Below are 27,410 nucleotides of genomic sequence, written 5' to 3'. Positions count from 1 at the left end.
CTATTTCATTTTAGGAAAATGCTTATAAATCCTTTTATACTGAAAGTTAAGAGTAGCTTAGAAACGATGGTATATTCTGTCTTTACTGTTCAATGAGTAGCTTCTCACACATCCTGAACCTTTTCCCTCTCTCTTTGAATTAGCTATTAGGAAACTTTGAACCAAATTTAAGACCCATTTGTAGCAAGTATATAGGACCTTATGACATGTACTTGGAGCTTCCCTCCTCCTTTTACTCCTTTTCCCTTTTTCATGATTGTCTTCCTCATCTTTTGAAAACCCTATTCAAACCTTTTTGCAATGAGATTGGACATACAAAATATATATCAAAGTCAAATCATGCATCCATATAACATACATTTGTTGAAAATCTACAGTGTTTCTGGCACCAAGCCAGGGATGCAAAGAGGAATAAGACTCCTCCATGCCTGAGTTTAGGTTGCCTTATATTTTTTTAACCTGTCTGGTGTTCTTTTTTAACATCTACATTCCCATGTTTTTACCTGAGATCATTTTCCTTCTGTATGAAGAACTTGCTTTAATATTTCTTTCAGTGCAGGTTTGCTGGTGACCAGTTCTCTCAGGGTGTTTGTTAGTTTTTTGTTTAAAATACCTTTATTTTTAAAGACTATTTTTGCTGAGTTTGCTGATTATTTTCTTTCAGGAATTTTAAGATGTCATTCTATTATTTTCTGAATTTCATTGTTTTTGTTGGGAATCAGCTGTCAGCATAATTGTTGCTTCTTTGAAGGTGATCTTTCTTTTCATCTGGTGGCCTTTGAGCTTGTCTCTTTTGTCTTGTTTTTCAGCAGTTGGACTGGGATGTCCTGCTTAGACAGAAGGACTAGCAGGGCTGCTAGGCTAGTACCTGGCAAGGTTGAGTTATAGCAGGGAAGCAATGTGGCTGGAGTAGAGAAAGCAAGAGGGAGAGTAATAGGAGATAAAAGGACAGGTAATGGGGCTGGTTGCTATTATACCATTGTAAGAGCTGTGGCTTTCACTTGTGAATGAGATGAGAAAATATTGGAGATGATGGAGCAGGCTTTTAAAAACATAATGCCAATGACATTCATACCTAAAAATGTAACAATAATCCCTTAATATTATCACAAATCCAACCAGTATTCATATTTCCAGTTATTCAATAAATGTCATATTATTAGTTAATTTTTAAATCAGGATCCCAGTAAGGGACTCACATTGTGATTTGTTGGTATGTCTTTAAAGTGTCTTTTAATCTATTGGCTTCCTCCCACCTTCCCCTCTCTTTTTTCAGCTTTTAGTTTATTTGTGGAAGAATCCAGATTGCTGGTGTTTTGGCATTTTATACGGTCTGGATTTTGCTGATCATATTCCCCTGGTGTACTTAATATGTTTCTCTGCACCCTGTATTTCTTATAAATTGTTAATTAGACTTAAAGTTCCGCTCAGATTCAGGTTTGACCTTTTCAGGTAACTGTTTAGATGGTATTGTGTTCTTCCTTCATGAAGCATATAATATGCACTTGGTTCCTTTCTTTGCAATGTTAGCAGCTATAGATATTCAGTGTTTAAGTTTATTAGCTCATTGGGTGTTGCAAAAACAGTAATATTTAAATCCTATTATACTTTATTTTGTAAAGGATCCCTCTGGGTTGACACTGGAGAACGGAGCTCAAGGGCAGATGAAAGGATGAGTTTTTCATCTAGGTGAGAGACGATGGTGTCTCAGACGAGGTAGTGGCGTTGGAGGAGGTTGGATTCTGGATATAAGATTCGAGATCCAACAGAAGTTGCTGATGAATTTGACGTGGGATGTGAGGGAAAAATAGAAGCTTCAGATGATGTCAAGGTTTTGCCTTGAGCAACTGGAAGGATGGAATTTCTTAAACTGAGAGGAGGACAGATGTAAGAGGAGCAGGTTTATGATGGAAGGAAGGACAGCAGTTCAGTGTTTGATGCTAGAGAGAGGGGAACTATATAATTTATCATCTCAACTGGGACACATTTGAGGTGAAAGTTTTGCTAAAACAAATTAAAATCATATAATTTAAAAAATATTTATATAACTACAAACAAATTTGTATATTAACAGACCTGTAAACTATTTTTCAACTGTCATTTTTTTCTAAAAATTTACATATAGTTTTACATTAAAGCAAAAAGAATTACCTGCATATTCAAAAGTAACAAATGGAATAAATTTTTTGGGTATACACTCACATTCTTTAATCGTTTTCTTGGTTATATCTGTCTTCTAATAACATATCTATGCAGCTTTCTGAGGAATGTATTTTCATATGACTTTCTTCTTACCATTTTTTCATAAAATTTCCTACAGTTGACTACTAAATCTAAGCATCAAGCTGGCTCTCTATGTTGGGGGGGGGGGTGAGGAAAAAGTGGATAAAATTATGTTTTGCTTGTTCTAGAATATTTTTATTGGTACTTTTACATTATCTCCACCCTCTCTCAGTTCAAGTTGTAAAGGAAGATGGAGAAGTTTTTGTATTTGTCAGTAGGACGAGTCCCATATCCTTGAAGTCAGGTGGAAATGTATGGAACCCAAGGGCCACAGGTGAACAAAGAAGAAACACAGAGGCGTCCAGGAATATTAAAGGTCTTATCATGTATTCATGTTCCATCTTGACTCTGCTGCATCGAATGACCCCAGAATGCTACCCAATTGTTCTTTGAGTCGACTGCCAGCTTCTTTCTTTCCTTTCTGGTTTGCCTCTGGTTCAGGCTGCCTGTTTCTTACAGATGGTATGGGTTCTCTTTTTGGCTGTGCCTCTTGTTTTCTTAAGGAACCCACAAGATGTAGGGGAGTGAATGATGACTTTGGTCAGCAGCTGGTGTTGAAGGTCAGGATTTGTCCCCTACCTATCCATGTGACCTTGGGGCAAGTCACACAGGCTCTCTTGGTCCCAGTTATTATTATTTTTAAAATTCTAAAATATGGATGAAAACACTTCTTCCCATTACTTCCTTAGATGGTTGTGAACCTACAATAAAGTATTTGTGATTTCACCTATATGATAACATTTTATTAACGCAATGACTTTAAGGATTCTTATTTTTTTTTCCCTTTTTTTTTTTTTCATTTTTATTGAGATTGTTCAGATACCATACAATTATCCAAAGATCCAAAGTGTACAATCACTTGCCCCTGGGTACCCTCATACAGCTGTGCATCCATCACACTTAATTTTTGTTCAATTTTTAGAAACTTTTCATTACTCCAGACAAGAAATAAAGTGAAAGATGAAAAAAGAAAAAAAGAAAAGGAAACTCTAATCCTCCCCTATCCCTAACCAACCCCCCTCAACTGTTGACTCATAGTATTGAAATAGTACATTTGTTACTGTTTATGAAAAAATGTTGAAATACTACTAACTGTAGTATATAGTTTGTAATAGGTATTTAGTTCTTCCCTATATGCTCCTCTATTATTAACTTCTAATTGTATTGTCATACATTTGTTCTGGTTCATGGAAGTGATTTCTAGTATTTGTATAGTTGATCATGGACATTGCCCACCATAGGATTCAGTTTTATACATTCCCATCTTTTGACCTCCAACTTTCCTTCTGGTGACATATATGACTCTGAGCTTCCCCTTTCCACCTCATTTACACACCATTCGGCATTGTTAGTTATTCTCACATCTTGCTACCAACACCCCTGTTCATTTCCAAATATTTAAGTTCATCCTAATTGAACATTCTGCTCATACTAAGCAACCACTCCCTATACTTAAGCCTCGTCCTGTATCTTGGTACCTTATATTTCATGTCTATGAGTTTACATATTATAATTAGTTCCTATCAGTGAGACCCTGCAATAATTGTCCTAATGTGTCTGGCTTATTTCACTCAGTATATTGCCCTCGAGGTTTTGTCATCAACCTATTTTTTTTTAATATGGTTTTGTTCACTCGCCATAAATTCCATCCCAAGTAAATAATCGATGGTTTTCTGCATGGTCATACATTTATATGTTCACCACCTTCACCACTATCTACATAAGAGCATCTACATTTCTTCCACAAGGCAGGAGGGAGAGTCAAAGAAGGTAGAGAGGCAAAAGAAAGATGAAAAAAAAAAAAAAATGACAGCTAGGAAGCAGCAAAAGGAAAAATAACCTTAAATCACAGTAGAATAAAGAATCAGAAAATACCACCAATGTCAAGTGTCTAACATGCCTCCCCATCCCCCCTCTTATCTGCATTTACCTTGGTATATCACCTTTGTTACATTAAAGGAAGCATAATACAATGATTCTATTAGTTACAGTCTCTAGTTTATGCTGATTGCATCCCTCCCCCAATGCCTCCCCATTTTTAACACCTTGCAAGGTTGACATTTGCTTGTTCTGCCTCGTAAAATAACATATTTGTACATTTTATCACAATTGTTGAATACTCTAGATTTCACCAAGTTACACAGTCCCAGTCGTTATCTTTCCTCCTTTCTTGTGGTGTCTCACATGCTCCCACCTTCTTCTCTCAACCGTATTCATAGTTACCTTTGTTCAGTGTACTTACATTGTTGTGCTACCATCTCCCAAAATTGTGTTCCAAACCACGCACTCCTGTCTTCTATCACCCTGTAGTGCTCCCTTCAGTATTTCCTGTAGGACAGGTGTCTTGTTCACAAAGTCTCTCATTGTCTGTTTGTCAGAAAATATTTTGAGCTTTCCCTCATATTTGAAGGACAGCTTTGCTGGATACAGGATTCTTGGTTGGCGGTTTTTCTCTTTCAGTATCTTAAATATATCACACCACTTCCTTCTTGCCTCCATGGTTTCTGCTGAGAGATCCGCACATAGTCTTATTAAGCTTCCTTTGTATGTAATGGATTGCTTTTCTCTTGCTGCTTTCAGGATTCTCTCTTTGTCTTTGACATTTGATAATCTGATTATTAAGTGTCTTGGCGTAGGCCTATTCATATCTCTTCTGTTTGGAGTACGCTGTGCTTCTTGGATCTGTAATTTTATGTCTTTCATAAGAGATGGGAAATTTTCATTAATTATTTCCTGTATTATTGCTTCTGCCCCCTTTCCCTTCTCTTCTCCTTCTGGGACACCAATGATACGTACATTATTGTACTTTGTTTCATCCTTGAGTTCCCGGAGATGTTGCTCATATTTTTTCATTCTTTTCTCCATCTGCTCCTTTGCGTGTAAGCTTTCAGGTGTTTTGTTCTCCAGTTCCTGAATGTTTTCTTCTGCCTCTTGAGATCTGCTGTTGTATGTTTCCATTGTGTCTTTCATCTCTTGTGTTGTGCCTTTCATTTCCATAGATTCTACTAGTAGGTTTTTTGAACTTTTGATTTCTGCCGTATACATGTCCAGTGCCTCCTTTACAGCCTCTATCTCTTTTGCAATATCTTCTCTAAACTTTTTGAATTGATTTAGCATTAGTTGTTTAAATTCCTGTATCTCAGTTGAAGTGTACATTTGTTCCTTTGACTGGGTCATAACTTTGTTTTTCTTAGTGTAGGTTGTAATTTTCTGTTGTCTAGGCATGTTTTCCTTGGTTATCCAAATCAGGTTTTCCCAGACCAGAACAGGCTCAGGTCCCAGAGGGAAGAAATATTCAGTATCTGGTTTCCCTGAGGGTGTATCTTAGAAAATTGCTCCACCCTTTGATGCCTCGGGTCACTGTGCTTTTCTGCCCAGCAGGTGATGCCTTTTAGCCTATAATTCTTGACTGGTGTGAGGCTGTGTGGCCGTGTTCCCCCAGGCTCTGGGGTCTGGTTCTGAATGGAAAGGGCCCCACCCCTTTCCTCCTAGAGAAGACAGAGCTCCCAGGTGGAGGTCATTAGCATTTCAATGGTCTCTCTCTCTCTGCTTGTGCTGTCTCCGCCCTTCCCAGAGTCACAGCCCTGGAAACTGAAAATGACTGGGGCTTTCTCCACTGAGCCGAAAAAGAAAGAGATAGTCCCCTTCAGACCCAGTCCAAGGCAACCCTCAGGCTCTCACAGGTCAGTCGTCACCCAAAGCCTCTGTTTGTTTTGGGGGCTGCGTACCTGTAGTGAGCAGTTCACACTCGCTACTTAAAACCCCAGTTGGAGCTCAGCTGAGCTGTATTCGCTTGCTGGGAGAGAGCTTCTCTCTGGCACCACGTGGCTCCGCAGCTCGGGCTATGGGGGAGGGGGTCTCCCAACCTGGTTCCGCAGGTTTTACTTACAGATTTTATGCTGTGTTCTCGGGCATTCCTCCCAATTCAGGTTGGTGTATGATGAGTGGATGGTCTCATTTGTCCCCCCGCAGTTATTCTGGATTATTTACTAGTTGTTTCTGGTTTTTTGTAGTTGTTCCAGGGGGACTACTTAGCTTCCACTCCTCTCTATGCCGCCATCTTCCACTTTCTTCCCTGACTGTGTTTTAAAACTTCAGCTTCTGTGTGAGATCAAGGCAAGAGATTTTTATTTGGTGCAGGATCTATATTTTTTGTAGCACACTAAATAATTTAACACTTCATTTGTATGGTATGTTTTAGCAGGTGATAAACTAAAACACATGGCATCAGTCTATTTGGGTTTATCCTGTTTTGAGTTCATTGAGTGTTTTATATGGGTATATTCATGTCTTTCATTAAATTTCAGAACTTCTCAGCCATTATTTCTTTGAATATTCTCTCTGCCTCTTTCTCTCTTCCTTCTGGCATTCCCACAGTATGTATATTGGTATGCTTGATGGTCTCCCCCAGGTTCCTCAGACTGTTCAATTTTTTTCATTCTTTTCTCTTTCTGCTGTTCAGACTGGATAATTTCAATTGTCTTATCTTCAGGTTCACTGGTTCTGTCTTCTGCCAGCTCCTATCTGTTGTTGAACCCTTCTAAGGAATTTTTAGTGTCTATTACTGTGGCCTTCAGTTCTGTTTGGTTCCTTTTCATAATTTCTATCTCTGTTGATACTGTGTTTGTGTTTATCTATTGTTTTCTTGATTTCCTTTAGTTCTTTGTCCATGTTTCTCTTTCGCTCTCTGAGCAGATGTAGGACCATTATTAAAAATTCTTTGTCTGGGGTGTCCCAGATCTTGTCCTCCCTCCTCATTGATAGTTACTAATGCTTTAATCTTCTCCTTTGTCTGGGACCTTGCTTTCTATTTCTTGATATGTTTTGTAATCTTTTGTTGAAACCTGGCTAATTTTGACATTATGATGTGTTTATCTAGGAATATCTTAATGTCTCCCTCTTTTTTTTTTTAACTTTTTGTTTTGAAATATCTGGTGGTTTGGAACTGTATGTTCTCCAGAAAATCACATTCTTAAAGTTAATCCATTCCTGTGGGTGTAAAACTATTGTAAATAGGACTTTTTGATAAGGTTATATCAGTTAAGAAGTCGCCTGGGGTGGGTCTTAAAAGAGGGACAGTGAGTGTCTGCATGTGTTTGTTGCCAGGGAAGTAAGAAGCTGAAAGCAGGGAAACTCAGAGGAGAAGGGAGAGACCAGCACTGCCACTGTGTGCCTTGCCATGTGGCAGAGGAGTCTAGGATTGCTGGCAAAGCCGGTCTTCAGGAAAAAAACATTGCCTTGATGCTTTGATTTGGACATTTTCACGGCCTCAAAACTGTAAGCTTGTAAGCAAGCTTTGTTAAGTCTGTTGTTAAAAACCAGCATATTTTATGGTATCTGCTTTTAGCAGCATAGCAAACTAAAACAAAATAATTTCAAACTTACGGAACAGTTGCAAAAATAATGCAAACCCCAAACAGAGAAGGAGGGAAAAAAAAAAAAAAGAATATACTTTTTTGCAGTCTTTGCACATTGACCTGTGAGTGCACTCTCTTTTAGAGCTTATTCATACAATTATCTGAAAGAATACATCCAGGCCAAAGCGTGGGGGCCTCCCTGATCCTTTTCTGTGCATGTGTCTTGTCTTGGACATGTATGTATGGCCCTAGGAATTGCCCTGTTTCAATGGGTACAAATGTCTTCTCTAGGAAACAGTTTCCTCACTCTCTCGGGCACTGCTCAGTTATGTCCTGCAGCCAGCAATGCGTTGCCCCAGGCAGCATGACTTGACCACTTTCCCACAACATTCTTTATGAGAGTTCTGTTAGCTGCCTTCTACGACACACACAAGGCAACTTCTGGTATGGCACGTCCCTTAGGCTACCACCAAAACAGATTGGGCCAGACATACATGCTCCCAGTATGTGCATGAGGGCTATTCTGCTCTCTCTCAAACTGGGACCAGGGATCTGCACTGGGAGCAGGGCTGGCCAGGATACCACAAGATCCTAATGCTTTTAAGTATTGTAGCTTTTTCTTGACTCGGGACTTTCCCTCTTACTGCAGCCCTCTTTAACTGTTTTCCCGGAGCTTTGAAAGATGTTTCTGCCAGTTCTTGCTGGTTGTTCCTTCTCATTAGTGTTTGAGAACATCTCATTAGCATTTGTGAAGTTGAAATTTTACTAGCCATATGTACGTCTTTACTGGATGGGATTAAAACATGAGTATAAATGATTTGGCAAGCTCAGCCAGTAATAAATTTACTGCATTTGGTTTACATATCATGAAGCAAACATTATGGCAGTCATTAAAATCAAGAATTGAAATAACTGCTCTTAGAGCTAGGCTTTTAAATCAAGATTTTTTTAAAAAAATTAAGCATATCAATCACACTGACTCTTAAAATTAATATTTTAGTGAACAGAGTTGTAGCACAATTTTTGTATGTAATAATTCATTTTAGAAATAAATGGTCACTCTACCTTTTCCTTACTTTTAAATTTTTGTGTGTATTTTATAATGGAGGTGTGGTATATTAGTACAGTAGTTGTAGTTTGAAGCTGTTATTACTCCAGAAAAGGCCATGTTTTTTGTTTTTTTTTTTAATTTTTTATTATCTTTTATGCAATTTTATTGAGATATATTCACATACCATACAATCATCCAAAGTGTACAGTTATTCACAGTATCATCATATAGTTGTGCATTCATCACCATAAACAATTTTTGAACATTTTCATTACTCCAAAAAATAAAAATAAGAATAAAAATAAAAGTAAAAACACCCAAACCATCCTATACCCCTTCTCCCCCCCTGTTATTCATTGACTTTTTGCTCCATTTTTCTACTCCTCTGCCCATACACTGGATAAAGGGAGTGTGAGTCACAAGGTTTTCACAATCACATGGTCACACTGTATAAACTGTATAGTTACACGATCTTCTTCAGGAATCAAGGATACTGGATTGTAGTTCAACAGTTTCAGGTATTCCTTCTAGCTATTCTAATATGCTAAAGACTAAAAGGGATATCTATATAATACATAAGAATAACCTCCAGAATGACCTTTCGACTCTGTTTGCAATCTCTTAGCCACTGAAACTTTATTTTATTTCATTTCTTTTCCCCCTTTTGGTTCAGAAGGCTTTCTCAACCCTCCATTGTCAGGTCCCTGCTCATCCTGGGAGACATGTCCCATGTTTCCAAGGAGATTTACACCCCTGGGAGTCATGTTTCTTGTAGCAGGGAGGGCAGCGAGTCTACCTGCTGAGTTAAGGCCATGTTCTTTAACCTGTTATAGGTGGGACCTTTTGATTAGGTTGTGTCGATTGAGATGTGACTCACTTCATCCAAGGTGGGTCTTAATTCTTTTACTGGAGTCCTTATAAGAGGATAAAACACATACAGAAGCTAAGAGATGAAATTAAGAAACGCTCATAGAGAAAGCCCTGAAGAAGCTAAGAGAGGGCCCACAGAAGCTGAGAGAGGAAGCCACTGGAACCAGAAGGTGAAAGCAATGAAACCTGGAAACAAAGGACCAGCAGACGCCGGCTGTGTGCTTTCCCATGTGATAGAGGTGTCCTGGATGCCGGCAGCCTGTCTTCAGACTCTAAATATCATCCTATTGATGCCTTGAATTGGGCATTTTCACTGCCTAAGAACTGTAAATTCTAAGTTAATAAATCCCCATTGTAAAGCCAACCCATTTCTGGTATATTGCATTCTGTCAGCTTTACCAAACCAAAACAGTATTATTGTACACATTAATAATTTACTAATTGCAAAAAATATTATTTGGAAGAGGTCATGTGAAGATGCAGTTTGGGGGTTTAGGTCCAGACTTAGATGGCTTTTAATTTCATTTTAGGTAGAGTGTCACAAATTAAGCATTCACTACATGTCACCTCTCTTTGCATTCTTTTTCCTGGTTCTGATTACCTGCTTTCTTATACCTTAAATCTGCATTTTGTTAATATTGTTTCAAAAACAATATTTGTTGTGACAAAGGTATCACACTAATGAAGTTTTAGTGATAGAGAAAAGTGAGGGGAGTATATGGAAACAGTACTTTGTTTGATTTTTCTGTAAACCTATGACTTCTAATAAAAAATTTATATCTAATTTTAAAAAATAAAATAGATATAAAATGTTAAGCATATTACTTCTGTATAATTAATGTTCAGTTAATTATTATTATTGTCAACATAATTTATGCTGGAGTGATATTAACATTTAATGGAGTTATGGGTACGGGGTGGGGAAAAAGGTTAAATCCCACATATGGCTGGATCAGGTGAAGCCATTAAGATTTGCTGTCCACATCCTCTGTGGCATATTCTTCTGCTGATAAACAGCATTCAGCTCTTCCTTAAGTTAAATGTTTTTGAAGGCTAGTCTGGGATATTAACTATCATTTCTAGAATTTTCTGTGGATAAGGCATGCTGAGAGTAAAAATAAATGATGTCAGCAATTATTGGAACATATTTTGCAAACTTGCTTTCCTCTAATGTTTAATAGATTACTTTGGTAGCACTAATTGTGGTAACATGTAGGTTCCCTGTTAGAAATGGTTTAGCACTGTATGTTATTTTTTATTTTTAAGTGATTTTTTGTATCTTTTAGAATGGCTTACCTTCTGAGATTTATATCAAAAATTACAGTACTGGCACTCGGGTTGCTGGCGGTGGGGGCGAATGGCGCGGGGTTGGGCCGGCTTCTCTGAGGAGGAGCTGAGGCGACTAAAGCAGACTCAAGATCCGTTTGAACCACAAGGGCGTCTCCTCATGAAGAAAAGTCGCCAACAACTTCAGCGAGAAAAAGCTCTTCAAGAGCAAAGCCAAAAACTTGGACTTCAAGATGGATCAACTTCATTACCTCCAGAGCAGCTACCTGACTCTGTCTCCTGCCCCCGCAGCCGCTGCAGAAGGAGCGCCAGGCCGGGGCGGAGTGCGGGCTCGCGCGGCAAGTGAGCGCCGAGGTGAGTGGCGGCCGCTCGGGCGGTTCCTGCGCTCCCCTTCCTGCCCGGGGCGGTGGGTCCCGCGCCGCGTCCCTGCTGCGCAGCCCCCGGCGCCGGCGCGCGACAGGCTCGGGAAGATGGCCCCTTGTTGGGGGGCTCCGGCGCGCACCCCGGGGACGAAGGTCACGGCCTCAGCGCGCCGCAGCCCGGAGCGTGGGGGTCTGGGGGCCGCGCGCACTCTGGGCGCCCGGGGAGTCCGTTGCGCGGAGGCGGCCGTGCGAGCCGCGAAAGGTGCCTGTGGCTTCTCCAGGTGAAGCCGCGGACGTTTGCGTCGCGAGGCGGTTGACCGTTTCTTTCTCTCGCCGAGGGGCGGCCCTCGGGACCCGCCGTCCTGCTTAAAATGCGCTGTGGTTTTTGAACTTCAGGTCACGAAATGGATTCGAGTGAACCGGAGACCCAGAAAACGGAAACGAAGGGAGAACGAAGAGGTGTTTGAAAAGGTAGGGTCCTGAAAAATAGGACGGGATGGAGTTGGTGACAGATCTCTTTTGCATCTGAGTACTTGACCACAATAGAGTAGCATCTTTCTGTACAGTTTTCAGGAAATGTGCAGTAAACCGTAGATTTAATTAAATGGATAGTGCTATAGGAATGTTGGTTGATAATCCTAATGATTATCAACATACTGTGTTTTCATGAAATAAGAGTGACCTGGGATGGAGATTTGTTTTGTGCTTGTTAAAGCAATGGGACTTAAGTGGATTCCATTATTATATTAAAATAAATATTTATTTCATTTATTATTTCTTATTGCAGGGTTAAAGGATCTCTGAAAAAAGAAAAACTGTGTTCAGAATAAATCACCCAATCTTAGGTTTCTGTATGTGGTTGTAGCACAAACTGTAGCACACTCACTCACCTCGACTTCAGAGCCATCTCAAAATGGAGACAGAAGATGAAATAAGTGTATTAGTTTTGAAACAACAGGAGGGATTTTATTTACTGTAAAGCAAATGAGAAATTTGTTTTCCTAAATTCGGAATTTCAGTATGTTGCTTCGCAGAAATTGGGACTGCCTATTTTCCCCTGAAACTGTATTAAGTGAAAACTTGATTTGTCACTATAGTAAATATTATGAAGTCAAGGTAAGTCATCTGTTGTTTCCTAAATGACTTTTGTTGAAAACTCTTAAAAATAAGTGAATAATGTCTTTACAAATGTTACAGCAGATATGCTTTTTTTGTTGTTGTTTTTGCTTAATTATATTTTACTGGGGTTTTTTGTTTGTTCGATTTTTGATAGCACCAATGGATTTAAAATAGCAGTGTTGTTTTCTGCTGCTAGAATGTATGATGAATCATTCCTCATTCTGAAGCCAAATTCTTGCTGATAGCATTCTGAAGCCAAATTCTTGCTGATAACTTCTGTGATGAGTTGCATTAGAATGGGCGTGGCAGCATCTGAGAATATGCACAAAGCCCATCATAATGAAGACGATACCAAAGTTTCAGAGTGCGCTTGAGGATAGCACAGGGCATCTGCGAAGAGAATGGGAAAAAGAACCAACCTGGGAGTATAATAGTTTGTAGCTAGACATTCGGGGTGTGAAAAATGGACCCTCAGCCCTTCTTTTTTTAAAGAAAAGGGATGTATGTACGTCAGTTAAAGAGTAATGGAAAAAGTTTTCATTTTGAACAGTCTTGATTTTTCTGACCATACCTCACCTGCTCTAGTAGCTTCTCTTGTTTGTTTAACCCTCATGGTTTAGGTGTTTTGGAAATGCTTGTGAGGTGACCAATGAGATCATAAAATATCCAAAGAAGGAAAAAGAATTATGGTTTGCTTAGTATTTCAAAGAAATGTCTTCTACCTATTATTTTTTAAGCCAAAAATAAGATCTCCCAAACTCAGTGTCGCATGCACACAAAAAAAGAAGGGGAAGCGATTATCTTTGTAGATTACTAGGCAGTGTCACCACTACATTGAACCAGAAGGAACTGTATCTTCGCACCCGTGGCTTCTGAGAATGATGTGACCACCATGTCTTCTGAGAATGAGAACAGCGAAGGGGACCCTGAGGATTTTATGTTCAAGAGAATGGAAATTCTTCACTGAACCACTTCTACTTGACAAAGGCTGTTGTGTTAGAATTCATGGGGCAGACGCATGGCTGACTTACCTTTAAAGTTTGGGCAGCAGTCTTGACGAGGGCCTGAAAATGAAGTAGTCAGAACCACTATTCAGAACTTCCTTTCAAGGAATGAAGTTTAATGCTGACTTGCTTTGAGGGTGGAAGCGGGGAGGACAAGAAGAAGGGGAGTTTCAGAGTCCTCTCAGTGAATACTAATCACCAGATACTACAGTGTCTTAAATCTGTCTCCTGGCCTTAAGAAGCACTTCTTGGCCCCTGGGACCACTGTTTGCCTCTGCCACACCTATAAGAGAGAGGTTGGAGTAAGCTGAGGCTAAGCGTGCAATATTTTCAAGGGTGAGGTTAAAGGAAGTGAAATCCACAACAAAGGACATTAGAACGATATTCTGGAAGGCACGGAAGACTTCCTGCAGCTGGGAGTTGAGGTGTGTCCACTGACTGCCTGAATGTTTCAAAATACAGAGTGATCACTGGGTGGTATTTAGTATGCAGAGGTCATGTGTTAACCTTTAGCTAGGATTTGAACCTGTCATTTGTAGGAATCTAGGTAGTTATTCTTTAGTCTAATAAGTCATTTTTTCTAAAATATCTGCATACCACAAGTAGAAGGAAATTATTCCATTTTTCTTTTTTATGCATCCACTATGATTTTTCTACTGTATTAGAATAAAGCTATGATCTTTTCTGCTTTTATTCATTTCTCGCAGGTGTTCATTTTAAATCTAGCTATTGCCTTTATTTGCCTACTTTATTTTCTTTGTCCCCACCCATTCCTCCTCCAAACACACTGCCCTTCCTCCAGACTCCTGTCCCCCCAAGTCTCTTGTCTCCATTTTCAGGCCTCTCTCAGGATTCATCCTAGATGAGTTAACTTGGTTAGCTAGCCTATATTTAACTCTAGGACTAGGGCATTTTTTTCTCCGATAAGAGGATGCCATTTTTACTGACTTGTGGAAAATGGAAAACAGAAAACCTTCTGACCTGCCTTAGAGTGGAAAACAAACAGTAAGGTGCATGGCCAGAATCTGAAAATGGGCACTGGGCAAGGAATTATATGTAATGAATGTAATCTTACAGCAGATATTTATTTTCCCCCTCAAAGAAAATCTTGAAGGTGCTCAGGGGTAGGAACAGCCTGTTGTAACTTGAAACACTAGTGGAGTTTTTCAGCAAGGAAGCGAAAGCAAAACAAACTTGCCCTGTGCTCTGCTGTGTGTTAAAATAACAAATAATGAAATAAAGTAAATTGAGTGAGTGAGATATACCACCCAGATAAGGAATTCAGAATGCTTTCCATGCCTTTCCTTTATTTTAGGTTCCTGGCTGATTCCACCCTCTTCTTGGGGCTACTCTCACCCACCAGACAGCTGCACTGTTTTTCTCTGGTTTCCAGCAATAGCACCCTTTAAGGTTGACCTGAATTATTCTTTCCTTCCAGGACCCAAAAAACAATACTCTTGAGAGCATAAAATTGTTTTTAATTGGGTGAAATTTTCCTTGATACAAAGAGTGAGATGTAAAAATCTAGAAAGAAGGTTGTGAAAATGTGGACTTCATGGTATACAGTGGCCATTTGAATTGGGGTCAGATGTTAAATTCTATTTTCTGAGCCTTTTGGAAAAAATAATGAAACTGTTTTCTTTGTGATAAATTCCTTCCTAAGTTCTGGAACATTTTCATTCTACATTTCTTGTGTTTGTTCTTTCCACAGACTTGACTCTGAACTGCAATCTGTGATGATCTTGGTTTGAATAAGAATCCACAGAAGTCTTTTTAAAATAGTACATAAAACCTAGCTTGGCTTATGCTTTTCTAGCTTGCAATTAGTAGAGCTAATTACTGACATCATAGTCACTGTGCCCTGGCATTGTTCTATATTCACAAATGTGCCTAAGAAGGAAATCATCCCACCCCAGGCTGCAGAAACCCAGTTTCCACCCTAACTCCTGCACACAAAAAGAGTCCTTTACAAGATAACTCTTCTCCAGGAGCTTCAATTTTCTTTTTCACTTTAGTTTTATTTTTTTCCCATGAGATTTCTCCTAAGAACAATATTTTACATTCAATGGCTTTGGCCCACCCAGGAACTCCCAGGAGATACATGATGGGAATTTTACATAGCAACCTCCTCCTTCTTGAAAATTATCACTCACTTTTGTCTTGTCTCCCATTCCAACCTAGATAAGTTACGGAATGGCAACCTCAGGAATTCTCTAGGGACAAACGAGATGACACAACAAACTCTCAGAGAATTTATTACAGAACTATATTGAGAACAATCAACATAGACCTTGATAAGAAGTTGGCAAAGTCTTCACCAATGAAGACACACATGGGTTGCTTGGAAAATCTGAAGCTTTGCCATAATGGCTTTACTTTAGATCATATTCAAATTATCTATGTCAAAGCCATACCATTACAAAAACAAACATCATGGTCCATTTACTCTTCCTGTGTAACCGACCAACCAAAAATTTAGGGACTGCAAATAGCAACACCTTTACTTCTCATGATAATGTGCTTTAGCTATGGTTTATTCTACTGGGCTTGCTGGATCACTCATGGAGCTCATTCAGTTGATGTGTTGGCTGGAGCTAGGATGTCTAAAATGGCTTCCCTTACATGCCTGGGGTCTTGAAACAGGGTGGCTAGAATGTTGACACTTTGGTCTCTATGGGATCACTCTTTCTCCACTAGGCTAGACTGAGCTTCCATATATAGCTGCTGTGTTCTAAGACACAAGTCCAATGTGCAGGTTATTATCTAGCCTCTGCTTACGTTATGCTTGTTGATGATTAGTTGAACAAATCAAGACACATAGCCAAGTCCAAAGTCATTGTGACAATGAAACATACAAGGGTGTGAATACTGAAGTGGTGTTTGGTTGGTGGGAATCATCAGTGTAATGATCTATCACAACCCCCTTAATATGTGCCAGACACGGTTAAGGGGAGGGGAGGGGACAGTCAATGTGTGAAGAAGGATTAAAATAATGTACAAAACAGGATGGCGTACTCCCACAGATCATTGGTATTGCATGCTGGAGTAAAGAGAACAACAGACATTCCCCAAAGAGCAATTATAAAGCTGGAAAAAATTGCCAAAAACAAGCATTTCAGCACTCTGGAAATTGACCAAATATACAATAAACTGAGAAGTTATTATTCATTAAAGCTATCAAACTAAGGTAAGAAGAATTTAGGCCTGTGGCATTCTTTCTGGGGGCTGCTCACAATCCTCCCAAACCCAAGCTCTGTTGCTTTGGTAGTTCATCCTGGCTGGGGCAACTGATGAAAACCAGGAGCTACACTATCACTGCCAAAGGGGCTCACATGATTTGGAGCATTTTCAGTCAAAGTTGAAATCTCAGTGGTAAGCAAAGAGGAAGAATCAGCAGCTCTGCTAGATTCAGTAAGAGAAGAGAAGGCCCAAACTATCCACACTTGCCTGAAGAATGATGGAGCCTGATAGCTTGTGAAGAGGAAATGCAAGAGAGCCTGGCAGGAGTCGAGAAGTCTTGTAAATGGCCTGAATTTTGAATTCACTTCCCAGCCAACACACAGATCCATCAGCAAGAGTAGGGGTCTCACTGCTGAGGTATTTGAGTAAAACTGTTGACAACTGTTGGCTGAATACAAATCAAGCAGACAAAAGAGTAATTCCAGGAAGCCATACATAAGTAAAAGTAAGAAAATGAGATGAGCAGGGACATCTGTGACCACATATTGCAAACAGAAACCACAGATCTAGTCCAGGCAAGCTACTAAACAAACAAGCTTCCCTTCTCTGGAGGGAAAAATCAGAATGCAGACTTGCTACATTATCTAAAATGTCCAGTATTCAGTAAAAAATTACAAAACATGAAAAGAAAGAGATGTGACCCATACTTGGGTGGATTAAAAACAGGCATTAGAAACTGTCTCTAAGTGTCTACATATGTTCGATTCAGCAAAGATTTCAAAGTAGCTATTGTAAATAGGCTCAAAGAACTAAAGGAAATAATATTGAAAGAATTAAGAGAAAGTATAATGACAATGACTCAAATATTATAGAAATTCAATAAATAGCTAGAAAAAAATTTTTAAAAAGCACCAAATGGAAACTCTGAAATTGAAAAGTAAAATAACTGAAATGAAAAATTCATTAGAGGGCCTCAGTAGCATCTTTGAGTTGGTAGAAGAAAGAATCGCTGAACCTAAAGGTGAATTAATAAAAATTATTTAACCTGAAGAACAGAGACGAAAGAGATTGATGAAAAATGGCCTGTGATGCATGATGACACACACTAATGTATGTGGAATGGAAGTCTCAGGGAAAAAAGAGAGAAAATGAGAAGAAAAAAATATTTGAAGCTAATGGCTGAAAATTTACCAAAATTGTTGAAAAAAACCTACATACCTAATATTTGCCCCTGGTAAAATAAAAACAGATCCACTACTAGATGTATCAGTCAAACTGCTTAAAGAGATAATCTTGAAAGCAGCCAAAGAAAAACAATTCTTCTGCACAAGGGACCCACAATAAGATTAACAACCGACTTTTCATAAGAAACAATGGAGGGAAGAAAGCAGTGGTATGACCTATACAAAGAGATGGAAAAATAAATGTCAACCAATGATTCTATCCAGCAAATCTATCCTTCAAAAATGAAGGCAAAGTAAAGGTATTGCCAGATAAAAAAGACAGGGAATTCACTGCTGGCAGCCCTGACTTACAAGAAATACTAAAGGAAGGCATTTGAATGGAAAGAAATGCTTTATTTGTAGATCTGAAAATATTGGTTTGTTTCATCGGAGGGTATGAGTGTGTAGGTGTGTGCAGGTGCATGTACAAAATGTTCCAAAGTTTTTGAGCAGTTTAATGTTTGTTAATTTCAGAAACAAAAATTCTGGATACTTTTAAAAATATCCTTTGAAGGTTTAATTTTTTTCAATTTATTTTATACTTATTTAGCTTTGTGATCTTTGAATAATAAATTGTTAATTTAGTTTTTGTACAAGTCCCTCTGTTTGAAGATGGCAAAGATTGACTGAAATAAAAATTTTAAAAAATTATTCAAAATTTACAAAGCTAAATAAGTGTGAATAAATGTAAATTCTCTGTCTGGGTTGGTGCAAGGTGAAAACATAATGTGGGATAGTTAGAGTTTAAGACAAAGAGATTGTGAGAGTAAAAATCCCTGGTAATCAGCAAAAAGTGTCAGGGCTTCAGATTTTCAAAGGCTATGAAATCGGTGGGACTCAAGCCAAGATTTCCAAGGGATAAGGGAAACCAGGCAACATCTGGGTTACAGGTGGAATGAACAGAAAATTGCAATAAGGTCCATCGATGAGAAGAGGGTATAGTTGGAAGGATCTAGACTGCCAAGGATGGAGGAAGGGTGGGGGAGGGGCTGCCAGCCTCCTCTTTTTGTCCCCTCCCCCACCCTTCTGAACTCTTTGATGAAGTCATAGCTTTGTGATGTGGGCCTGGAACTCCAGTCCAGAGCTCATTTTTACTGCCCAGTTGCCCGTGGGCAGCTGTGCTATGTTCAGACAATGGACAATTATCTCTTTTCCTTAAGAAGCTTTATTACTACATGGCTGAGCTCCACTTCCACTTCATGGCTGATTGATATCATCTTCGCCCTCTTATGTGGAGTGGGGCTCTTTTTTCTGTTACTTCCATATCTCCCAAGTTATCCGTCTCTACCGCTGCCTAAGGCACATAGATACATCAAGAAGGTAAGGGACACTCAGCCCAACACAACAGGGATTCATTCTTTTTCTCTCTTCCTATTTCCACTTTCCTAAATCAACTAGAGCAATCCTTGAGATGGGAAATCTTGGGAAAGAATGCAACACCATTCTTCTAGGGCCCCGCCAAGCAGGGCAGGGTATAGCCTGGACACCAAGGTTTCTACCTGAAGATTTCAGCCCATCTGTCTCACTGTGGTAAAGGCTCCAGGGTGACCCCCCAAACACAGGGACTCAGCAGCCAATGATGGGATTTCAGAGAGAGTTCTGGATCTCTGCAGGACCAGAGAGCCCAGTGCTGGCTCATCAGTCACCTCCCCTTGACAGGCATCTCTGGGGCTTTCCTTTGTGTTGGCACTGATCTAGAGAGCACTGCTGAGGCCATGAGAGCCTCTGATCAGAGGCTGGAGCTGAGCTCTAGCCCTGGGAAGCAGAATCCACCTGACAGAGCACAGGTCTGAAGTCTGTCCCCTTCTTGAAATCCATTGCAGATCTCACAGAATTCTTCTTTGAATTATTCAAAGAAGGAAAAAAATAGTTTTACCCGCCATAAAAATGAATAAATGGAAAAACAGAGCCCCATTAATTAAATGTAGAGTCATGTTATTCATGAATACTGAATGTCTGCTGTGTATCTTGAGAGAGAAAAGAACTGGGTCCCAGCTCTTCATTCTTTTCTTGTCTATCAGCGTCAAATGGGGACAAGGGGAAGGAACAGGAGGAGGAAGAAAAATGGAGCTTTGAAAGGTAAGGTCCTCCCTATTCAACCCTGACTCCCCCTACCCCAGGCGTTAACCTCAATCTCTCCTGTCCCTGGGGGCCCAGGTCCATGGTCATGGAGGGTGTCAGGCACTAGAGCACATCCCTCTGGGGAAACAGAACCCTCGAGGGAGGCTCCTGGGAAGGAAATCCAAGCCTAGGATCCTTGTCAGATTACCTGCTGGGACCTTCTCTGGGAATGAAGCAATGATGGGCCTGGGCAATGGGTGGTGCCCATTAGGGAGCAGTGTGGGATGTAGTAGACAGATATAGTGGCTGAATTTGAAGGTAGAATATCCAGGTCCAACTGTGGACAAGTTGCTTAACCTCCCTAAGGCTCTCCTTGAGAAGTCACAGTGAGTATTGTATGTAGGAACACTGTGTAAATGGTTCAGCCCACCCACACGTGAGCCTTCCTCTTACAATCAGGGATCATGTGATCTTGTACACAGATGCTTGAGCTCCAGAGCCTCATCTCCCAACGGTCTCCCCTAAAAGGACATTCCACTCAGGTTCCTGTAAGATCCCTAGGCCCCTACCTTCACCACCCATAACCCAGTCCCCTGATTTCCAGCTTGCAGAGAGAGCCTGCAAGAACTGAAGGAGACTCAAGACCTGTTCTTGCTTCTGCAAAGGTGAGTAACCTTTCCCATTCTCTCCTGTGTCACTGTTCCTACCAGCTCCAATGCAATCAGAGAGCCACAGGGTGGCCTGGGACTGACAAAGGATGGGAAATCCATGGGGAGAGAATGAAACAGAAAACTCTGGGGTGAGGGAGGGCAGGAGCATGGTGAAGACAGGTGGGGAGTGGAGGGGCCAGGTGCCTCGGATTCTCCCACCTCTGCCAGGCTCTCCTGGCCCCATTCTGCTCCTGGCTGCAGCTTCTGCCTCCTATCTCCTGCAGCCACCTGGGTCAGCTCCCTGAAAAGGGCAACTTTCATCAGCTCTTATGTCAAGACCCCTCTGCTGAGATGTGCAAAACGGCACCTGCTGAAGCCCATCTGCCACATGAGGAACCCATAGACAACGCTGCTCCCGCTGTGTCCCCTTGGGCTTCCACAGTTCCTCTGACCAAGCCCCCTCTACCTCTGGCCTCCAAGCTTTCACCATACCTGACCACCCCCTCAGTTCCTGGTCTTTTGCACTCACCTCTGAGTGCCTCTCAGCCATCAGAGCCTTTTCTACCTCTAGACCATCGCTCACGCCAACCACTCGCACCTTTCTCACCCCCACCACCTGCCTCTGGTTCCTTGGCCTGCCCTCAGCCTCCAACAGCCTTCTCTGCTCCACCACTGATAGGCTCCTCTTTGACTCTTTCTCAGCATGACTTGATGTCACTCCCACTGAGTGCATCTTTATATAACAAGTCTTGGTTGTCTGCTTCTACGCCAACAATCTCAAGCTTTGACCGGTCAAGCCGTCCCATTCTGGCCTCCTCCTGGTGGTGGGCGGCTACAAAAGACCTATTCTTCCCGACCCCAACACACTCTGAATTCCAGCAAGAGCATCTTTCCCATCACTCACGAGAAGCCTCTTTCTGGAGAGGCCCCGTAAACAGGCAGGTGGAATTTGGTGGCCCCTCTTTCCTCAACTCGGATGTCCAGAAGCTCCTGGAACTGCAAATCACAAAGACAGTGGAATTGAAGAGTTGGAAGGAAAAAAAAAAGGAGGGACCAGACTACCGTCTGAATTCTTTAGGGAATGTGTTTAAGTCCCTTCCTGATGAGCAGGACAGCACAGTCCCTCAACCCTTCTGGAGCACCAAAGACAAACCAGAACAGCAACCCAGCCCTGAGAAGTCCCCAAATCCTGAGACCTTGGGGGATCATTTGGGGCATAAATGTAGCCAGTTCTTCTGGGGCCTCCCCTTTCTGCACAGTGAGTCCCTGGTGGCTACTGTCAGGGGTTCTGGCTCTGCAGTAGAGTTTCCCTCTGTTTTCTTCAATGGAATCTCTAGTGCCTTACCAATTCAAATGCCAGCTGAAGAATTTTCACTCCTCTCACAGTCCCAGGCCTTGCCACATTATGTGGTTCAATCCCAACTCTTGATTCCAACCATGCCACAACCCCAGCCCTCACTTATATCTCAAGTCCATTTCCAGCCCCAACCTCTGGCTCAGATCCAGACCCAGGTCCATCTCTCATCCTCTCTCCCAATTCTAGTACCTTCTTCTCCTCAGATTGTTTCCTGTGGAGAATTGTGGCCCACCTCCCAGAATGAGTCACAATCCCTCATGCCAATTGCAATTCAACACCTGGAATGTCACATTTTGAAGAAGCAAAAAGAGAGTTGGAGGGCTTTACCCTTCGTGGTCACACGATCTCAGGAAGCCTTTAGTTCTCTAAGTTCTAACCTTCCCCAGGAGAGCCAGGCCTCCCAGGCCCACAAGTCAGTCTCCAGCCTTCCTGGGGATTTTCCTGTCAGCCCCGTGCTTTGCAGGCACCTGGAGCAACACCTTCCAAAGAGGTTTGTCCAATAGCAGGGCAGCCTGCCCCGTAGGATCCATGTAGGTCTGGAACAGGTGCAGCCTCAGAGAAAATCACCAGGGATCTGTCAAGAACCCTCTCGGCCCTCTGTATGTACACAGCAAAGTAGCAGGGACATAAAGAAGCTGAAAGCCAGGCACCCAGGAGGCTTCCATTTGTGCAACTCAGCAAACTTCCAGCTAGGGAGGGACCCAAAGGCAGATCTGGGGTATAGTTTAGGGAGGGTCTCACGATATACTGTATCTCAGGAATCAGAGAGCTTTGAGAAGGACTCTACCGAGGAGTCGAAAAATGAATTGAAGATGCCATCAGGAAATGTCTTAGCAAGGATCTCAGAGAAGAAACAAGTAGAAAGTGACCTAGAAGTCCATATGGACAAGAAGTGGTGGCAGATCAATAAGAGTACAACCCCTATGAAAGTGCAGCATTCTTGGGTTTCTGTCAGCCATGCCTTGTCCAAGTCGGACACTCAGATGGAAACCAGAAAGCTGATATGCTTGGATGGTCAGAAATATTGCGTGAACACCTCCCAAGAGCTTCTCTTCCTCAATCTGGTCACACAAAAGGTGCTGGAAGCACATAGGAAAAAGCTTTGGGTGAAGCACAGGTGGAGTCTACTCCTTAAACTTCTCAAGACCATAAAACTGTTTGAGTCGAGAAAGGCCCAAGCCTCACCTCCTCAACAGTGTGCCTTTCCCACAGCAGTCACCCATGAAATAGCCGAGGTTGGCAAGCCTCTGGGAGAAAACCCCCAGGTGAGTCAGGAAGAGAAGGTGGTACCAACAAATTTAGCCTCCACCTTGAAGAGTCGTCTCCCTGCTCCATCCCCTGCATTTGAGGAAATCCAGAGCATCCCAAGTCAGGCCCCTCCTGGTGATGACCACAAGCTCTCAGAGGCCCCCTCTGACCGGAGAGGAGGGCAGGCAGTCTCCTCAGCCCCTCACCCCCAGCATCGTGAGCAGACCCAGACAGAGTGAGACTGTCCTGGAGACCCAGAGAGGCAGCCTGGAGCCCACCTCAAGTCAAGTCATGGGAGAGAATGGGCCAAGGGAGGAGAGTGGGAGTAATAATACCCCAGGAGCCCCCAGCCCTGGTGAATCAGTATTGGAGATGGATGTAGAATCCCAATCTCCAAAGGTCATAGAGAGCAGCGAGGGGTCCCCTGCTCTTCAACCCCAGCATAGCGACATCTTGAGAGCCAGTGAGCAGGCAGACTCCCCAGTCTTAAATGTGAATTTCAGCGGTTTAGGGTCTCCAGGGATCCGTCAAAATTTCACACCCTCTAGAATGTCTGCTGCCCAGGTTCTAGAACTACCAAGCCCTAAATTGCAAGTCATTAGTAAACCTGAGATCAAAATGAAAGCTGAGCCAGAGATTGAGCCTCGAGATGGCCGCACTGATGTGCCCCTTGCTGCAGGCATCTTGGCTTCTCAAGTGCCCCAGCGCCGTCCCCGGAGCACAACCAGTGGGAACAGGCCAGTTCTCCAAGTGCTAGATGGCTGCATGGCAGTTGGAAAGAGCAGCCTGGTGCAGCAGGAGTCCAAAATCTTGAAGCCCCAGGCCCCATTGAAAAGCCAGAACAAGACTTTTACCCCTGCTACCAGGAGAGAGGACTGTAGGAGGCCCAAACGAGAAGAACATGAAGGGTTTGCAAGATTGGGGAGTTCCCCAACCAGAAAGATGGGCCCACTTGGCCAGGGGAGGGGAATAGCAAACACCCCAAGCAAGAACCTCCAGTTCCTGCCAGAGAAGGGAGAGTCTCCACCCGAGAGGCCCCAGGGAAAAAAGACGAGTCGCTTTCTTCAGTGGGTTTTCTCCAGTAAAGACAAAGGGCAGAAAGAACCTCTGCAAAAGGTCAAGCCCACAGCAGCCTCTGCCCTTGGCCGGGAACCAGTCAAAATCAAACCAATTTGTATGAACAAAGAGGCTGCTGATGCTGAAGCTCGGGAGCTCATGTCAGCTGTTGGCCAGATGCTAGAGGAGAAAATAGCACTTCAGGCCTCAGAGTTAAGTAAGCAGAAGCAGAAGGTCCAGGTTCCAGTTGGGAGGGGCCCCTCCTGTCACGGAGCTTCCTCCCATGTGGAACAAAGAAGAGTGATGAGTGATACAACCTGCCATCGCCATGACACCCCTGAGAGTTGCCCTATCATAGAAAATTGGATCAGAGACAAGGACGGAAATATCTGGAAAATTGTGGGTATCAAGATGAGCAATTGTGCATTCCACCCCATGGAGCCCACATCCCCAGTCAGCTCCTACCACCATTTGCCATGGATGACAGGGAACTCGGGCCGCCCTCCCCACTGCCCACGGCACTGTCAGTGGAGAAATGGCTTCTCTGGTCAACCGGAAAATGCTTCTCCAGGCCGTCTCAGTGGGAAAACTTCTGTCCAAGGGAGCATGCAGTCCAAGTAGAGGAAAACCTGTGTTGTTTTTTTTTTCCTCATGCTAACCCATGTTCTATGGTTTTGGCTTCTCCCAAACCAAGATGTTTATTATTCCCCAAATACATATGTTTTTCTCTCATAAGAAGGTGGTGGCTTCTGTCTGTCACGCTGGGGTGTAGGGGTCAGCATGCTGAGTCACTGCTTTGGTTTCTAGAAGGGAAGGAGGCATGGTGGGAGGTTAACAATGTTACTACACATTCACCCTCACCCCAGTTTCCTTTGTTTTGTCATTGCAAAACACACACACACACACACACACACACACACACCACACACACACACAACACACACACACACACCACACACACACACACACACACACACACACACACACACACACACACACACACACACACACACACACACACACACACACACACACACACACACAGACAAAAAACACCACACACAAAAGCATTCAGGGCTTTTCAAAATGAGAAAAACTTAAGAGGACCTGACCCCAGGATCCAGCTCAGACTGTCTCTCTCCAGCTCTCTCTACATTGAACTTATTGCAACTGTAGAGAGGATGGGTTTTTAGAGGCATCACAGATACGACCAGAAATTCCCTACTTAGGATGTGTCAGAGACAAGTAGCTTCACACATATCCTAAAGGAGACAGGGGGCATTTAGGGGAGGGGGCAATGAGCCCTGAGTTTAGAGGTGAGAAAAATCTTGTCCCAGGATCCCTTGGTGGGAAACAGATGTCACCTGCCCCAGGGAGCCCCGAGCCTCCCCTATGAAGGCTGGGGAAACGGGTCTGCATCCCCCTCTTAGTTCAGCCTCCATGAAAGGCACAGCCACGCCTGTCCCCGCCCCTTCCTTTCTCACACCCTGGAGCAGCAGCCGCTACCAAGCTCCCGGCTCTGCGGGTGTGGAGGTGGGGAGTGTGGGGAGGCTGCTGAGGACCGCGCGCACCCCGCGCCCCAAATGAAGTGCATCCGCTCACTGGCCTCGTGCATGGCCCCCTGCCGTCCCCTCCGCCTCAACCCAGAAGGAGCTGACGGCTGCGGGGCTGGGGCGAGCGGTCCGGCCGTGGAGGCGGGTGACGGTGGACGCTGAGGACCTCGCGTGAAGAATTGAAAGGATCGGGGCCCATGAAGGAGGCGCAGGGACGGGGGGCTCCCAGGCATCTGCAGCCTAGAGTGGAGGGCGCTCAGGGCTCCACGCGGCGTCTCCAGCTCCACGTCAGCAACTTTACCCACCACGAGAGGGCAGAGCTGATGGAGGAGGCGAAGGCCCCCAGCAGGGAAGATGGAGTTCTTAATATGTATAGTGAGATCGCGCACCATCATCGACCTGATTTTCACCCATTGAAAGGATTAGTCTCCACCCACTAGAGCCAGGACGGGGGAGGCAGGCACGTGACCCCCAGTCCGCTCCTCTTTACACCGCACATTCCCCCAGGTCTGCTCCCAGGGGAGAGATGGGGACTGAAAAGGGCAGAGGGGCCTGCGTGGGGTCACACCTGCAGCAACACACACACACACACACACACACACACACAGCAAGTCCCACCAGGCTCCCAGTCCTCCCTTCCTCCAGGGGCTGAGGCAGCAACAGGAGGTGCAAGCCCAAGGGGGCCAAGAGGTGGCCAAAGGAGGGGCACAGTCCAGGAGAGGGCCCCTGTTCTCACTCTGCTTCTAGCACCGGTTTCCCCTGCCCAGTCCCCTGCCCATGTGGGGGAGCACGAGGGCCCCAAAGCAGGGTGATGAGTGAGTTCTCCAGAGATGGTTTCCCCGCGCCTTGTGCACACCCAGGACCCTCAGGGCGGCACAACCCAGGGGGCGTAATTCCCACCGTGGAGATTCCCCGCCAGGAGCTGCTGCAGATCTGGATGACAAGGAGGACCCGTCCCTGCAGTTGCACAACACCAAGCGCTGTACCCACACCCATGTCAGGGCACCAAATATGGGGCCCAGATGGCGCCTGGGATGGCAGGAAGCAGGGGGCACAGCCCCAGAGCCTGGCTTGGCCAGGTCCTGTCTCAGGGCCCCAATTCTGGAGGCAGCCCCCAGAGTGGGTGCATGAGTGAGAGCAAGGCCAGGAGCCACAGGAGAAGCCCAGGGCTCTGAGCAGAAGGCAGCCATCGGGGGCTGAGGAGGTCGGGCCAGGGCCTCGCTACTACTGGGTTCCTCTCAGGGACACTGAGAGGACAGTCCTGGGAGATGAGAGGAGCTGAACATGGAACCAACTCCCACTGAACCTGCTGCTCCTACCTGGAGAAGGACCTCAGCCAGGCGACACTGACTGAACAGCAGAGATAAAGGAACAGGTCCAGGTACGTTCTCCTGCCAGCTGGTTCTTCCCATAAGGGAAGTTGGCTGGCAATGAACACGGGACCATCACAGAGACACCTCAAAGGGACCTCACGGGGACCTCAGGGAGCTCACGGGGACCTCATGGGGACCTCACAGGGACCTCACGGGGACCTCAAGGAGCTCACGGGGACCTCAGGGAGCTCACGGGAACCTCATGGGGACCTCACAGGGACTTCACGGGGACCTCAGGGACCTCACGGGGACCTCACAGAGACACCTCAAAGGGACCCCATGGGGAACTCAGGGATCTCACAGAGACACCTCAAAGGGACCTCACAGGGACCTCAGAGTCCTCAGGGGGACCTCATGAACTTCACAGGGACCTCAG

At 43.6% G+C, this 27,410-nt stretch overlaps 1 protein-coding gene across 1 annotated transcript; it reads left to right on the top strand.

Moving 5' to 3' along the window:
- The first annotated feature begins 11,068 nt into the window (after positions 1–11,068).
- Positions 11,069–22,331, top strand: LOC119545493 (spermatogenesis-associated protein 31A6-like). Its single transcript, XM_037851045.1, has 6 exons — positions 11,069–11,202; positions 11,607–11,681; positions 11,998–12,326; positions 19,758–19,815; positions 20,402–20,462; positions 20,732–22,331. The coding sequence occupies exons 3-6, from the start codon at positions 12,231–12,233 to the stop codon at positions 22,305–22,307; spliced, it is 1,791 nt and encodes a 596-aa protein (XP_037706973.1). The 5' UTR covers positions 11,069–11,202; positions 11,607–11,681; positions 11,998–12,230; the 3' UTR covers positions 22,308–22,331.
- Positions 22,332–27,410: the final 5,079 nt, after the last annotated feature.

Source organism: Choloepus didactylus, chromosome 10 (genome assembly GCF_015220235.1).
Source record: "Choloepus didactylus isolate mChoDid1 chromosome 10, mChoDid1.pri, whole genome shotgun sequence".
NCBI classification, from domain to species: domain Eukaryota; kingdom Metazoa; phylum Chordata; class Mammalia; order Pilosa; family Megalonychidae; genus Choloepus; species Choloepus didactylus.
Note: the sequence above shows the minus strand (reverse complement) of the source record. Positions and strands in the feature narration are given on the sequence as shown.

What these genes read in the sequence shown, in the direction of transcription:
- LOC119545493 (XM_037851045.1), top strand. Translation starts at nt 12,231, where the DNA reads ATGTTGCTTCGCAGAAATTGGGACTGCCTATTTTCCCCTGAAACTGTA. An exon ending in GTAAATATTATGAAGTCAAG is followed by an intron (nt 12,327 to 19,757) that starts GTAAGTCATCTG and finishes CTTGTCTATCAG; the next exon opens with CGTCAAATGGGGACAAGGGG. An exon ending in CTGTTCTTGCTTCTGCAAAG is followed by an intron (nt 20,463 to 20,731) that starts GTGAGTAACCTT and finishes TATCTCCTGCAG; the next exon opens with CCACCTGGGTCAGCTCCCTG.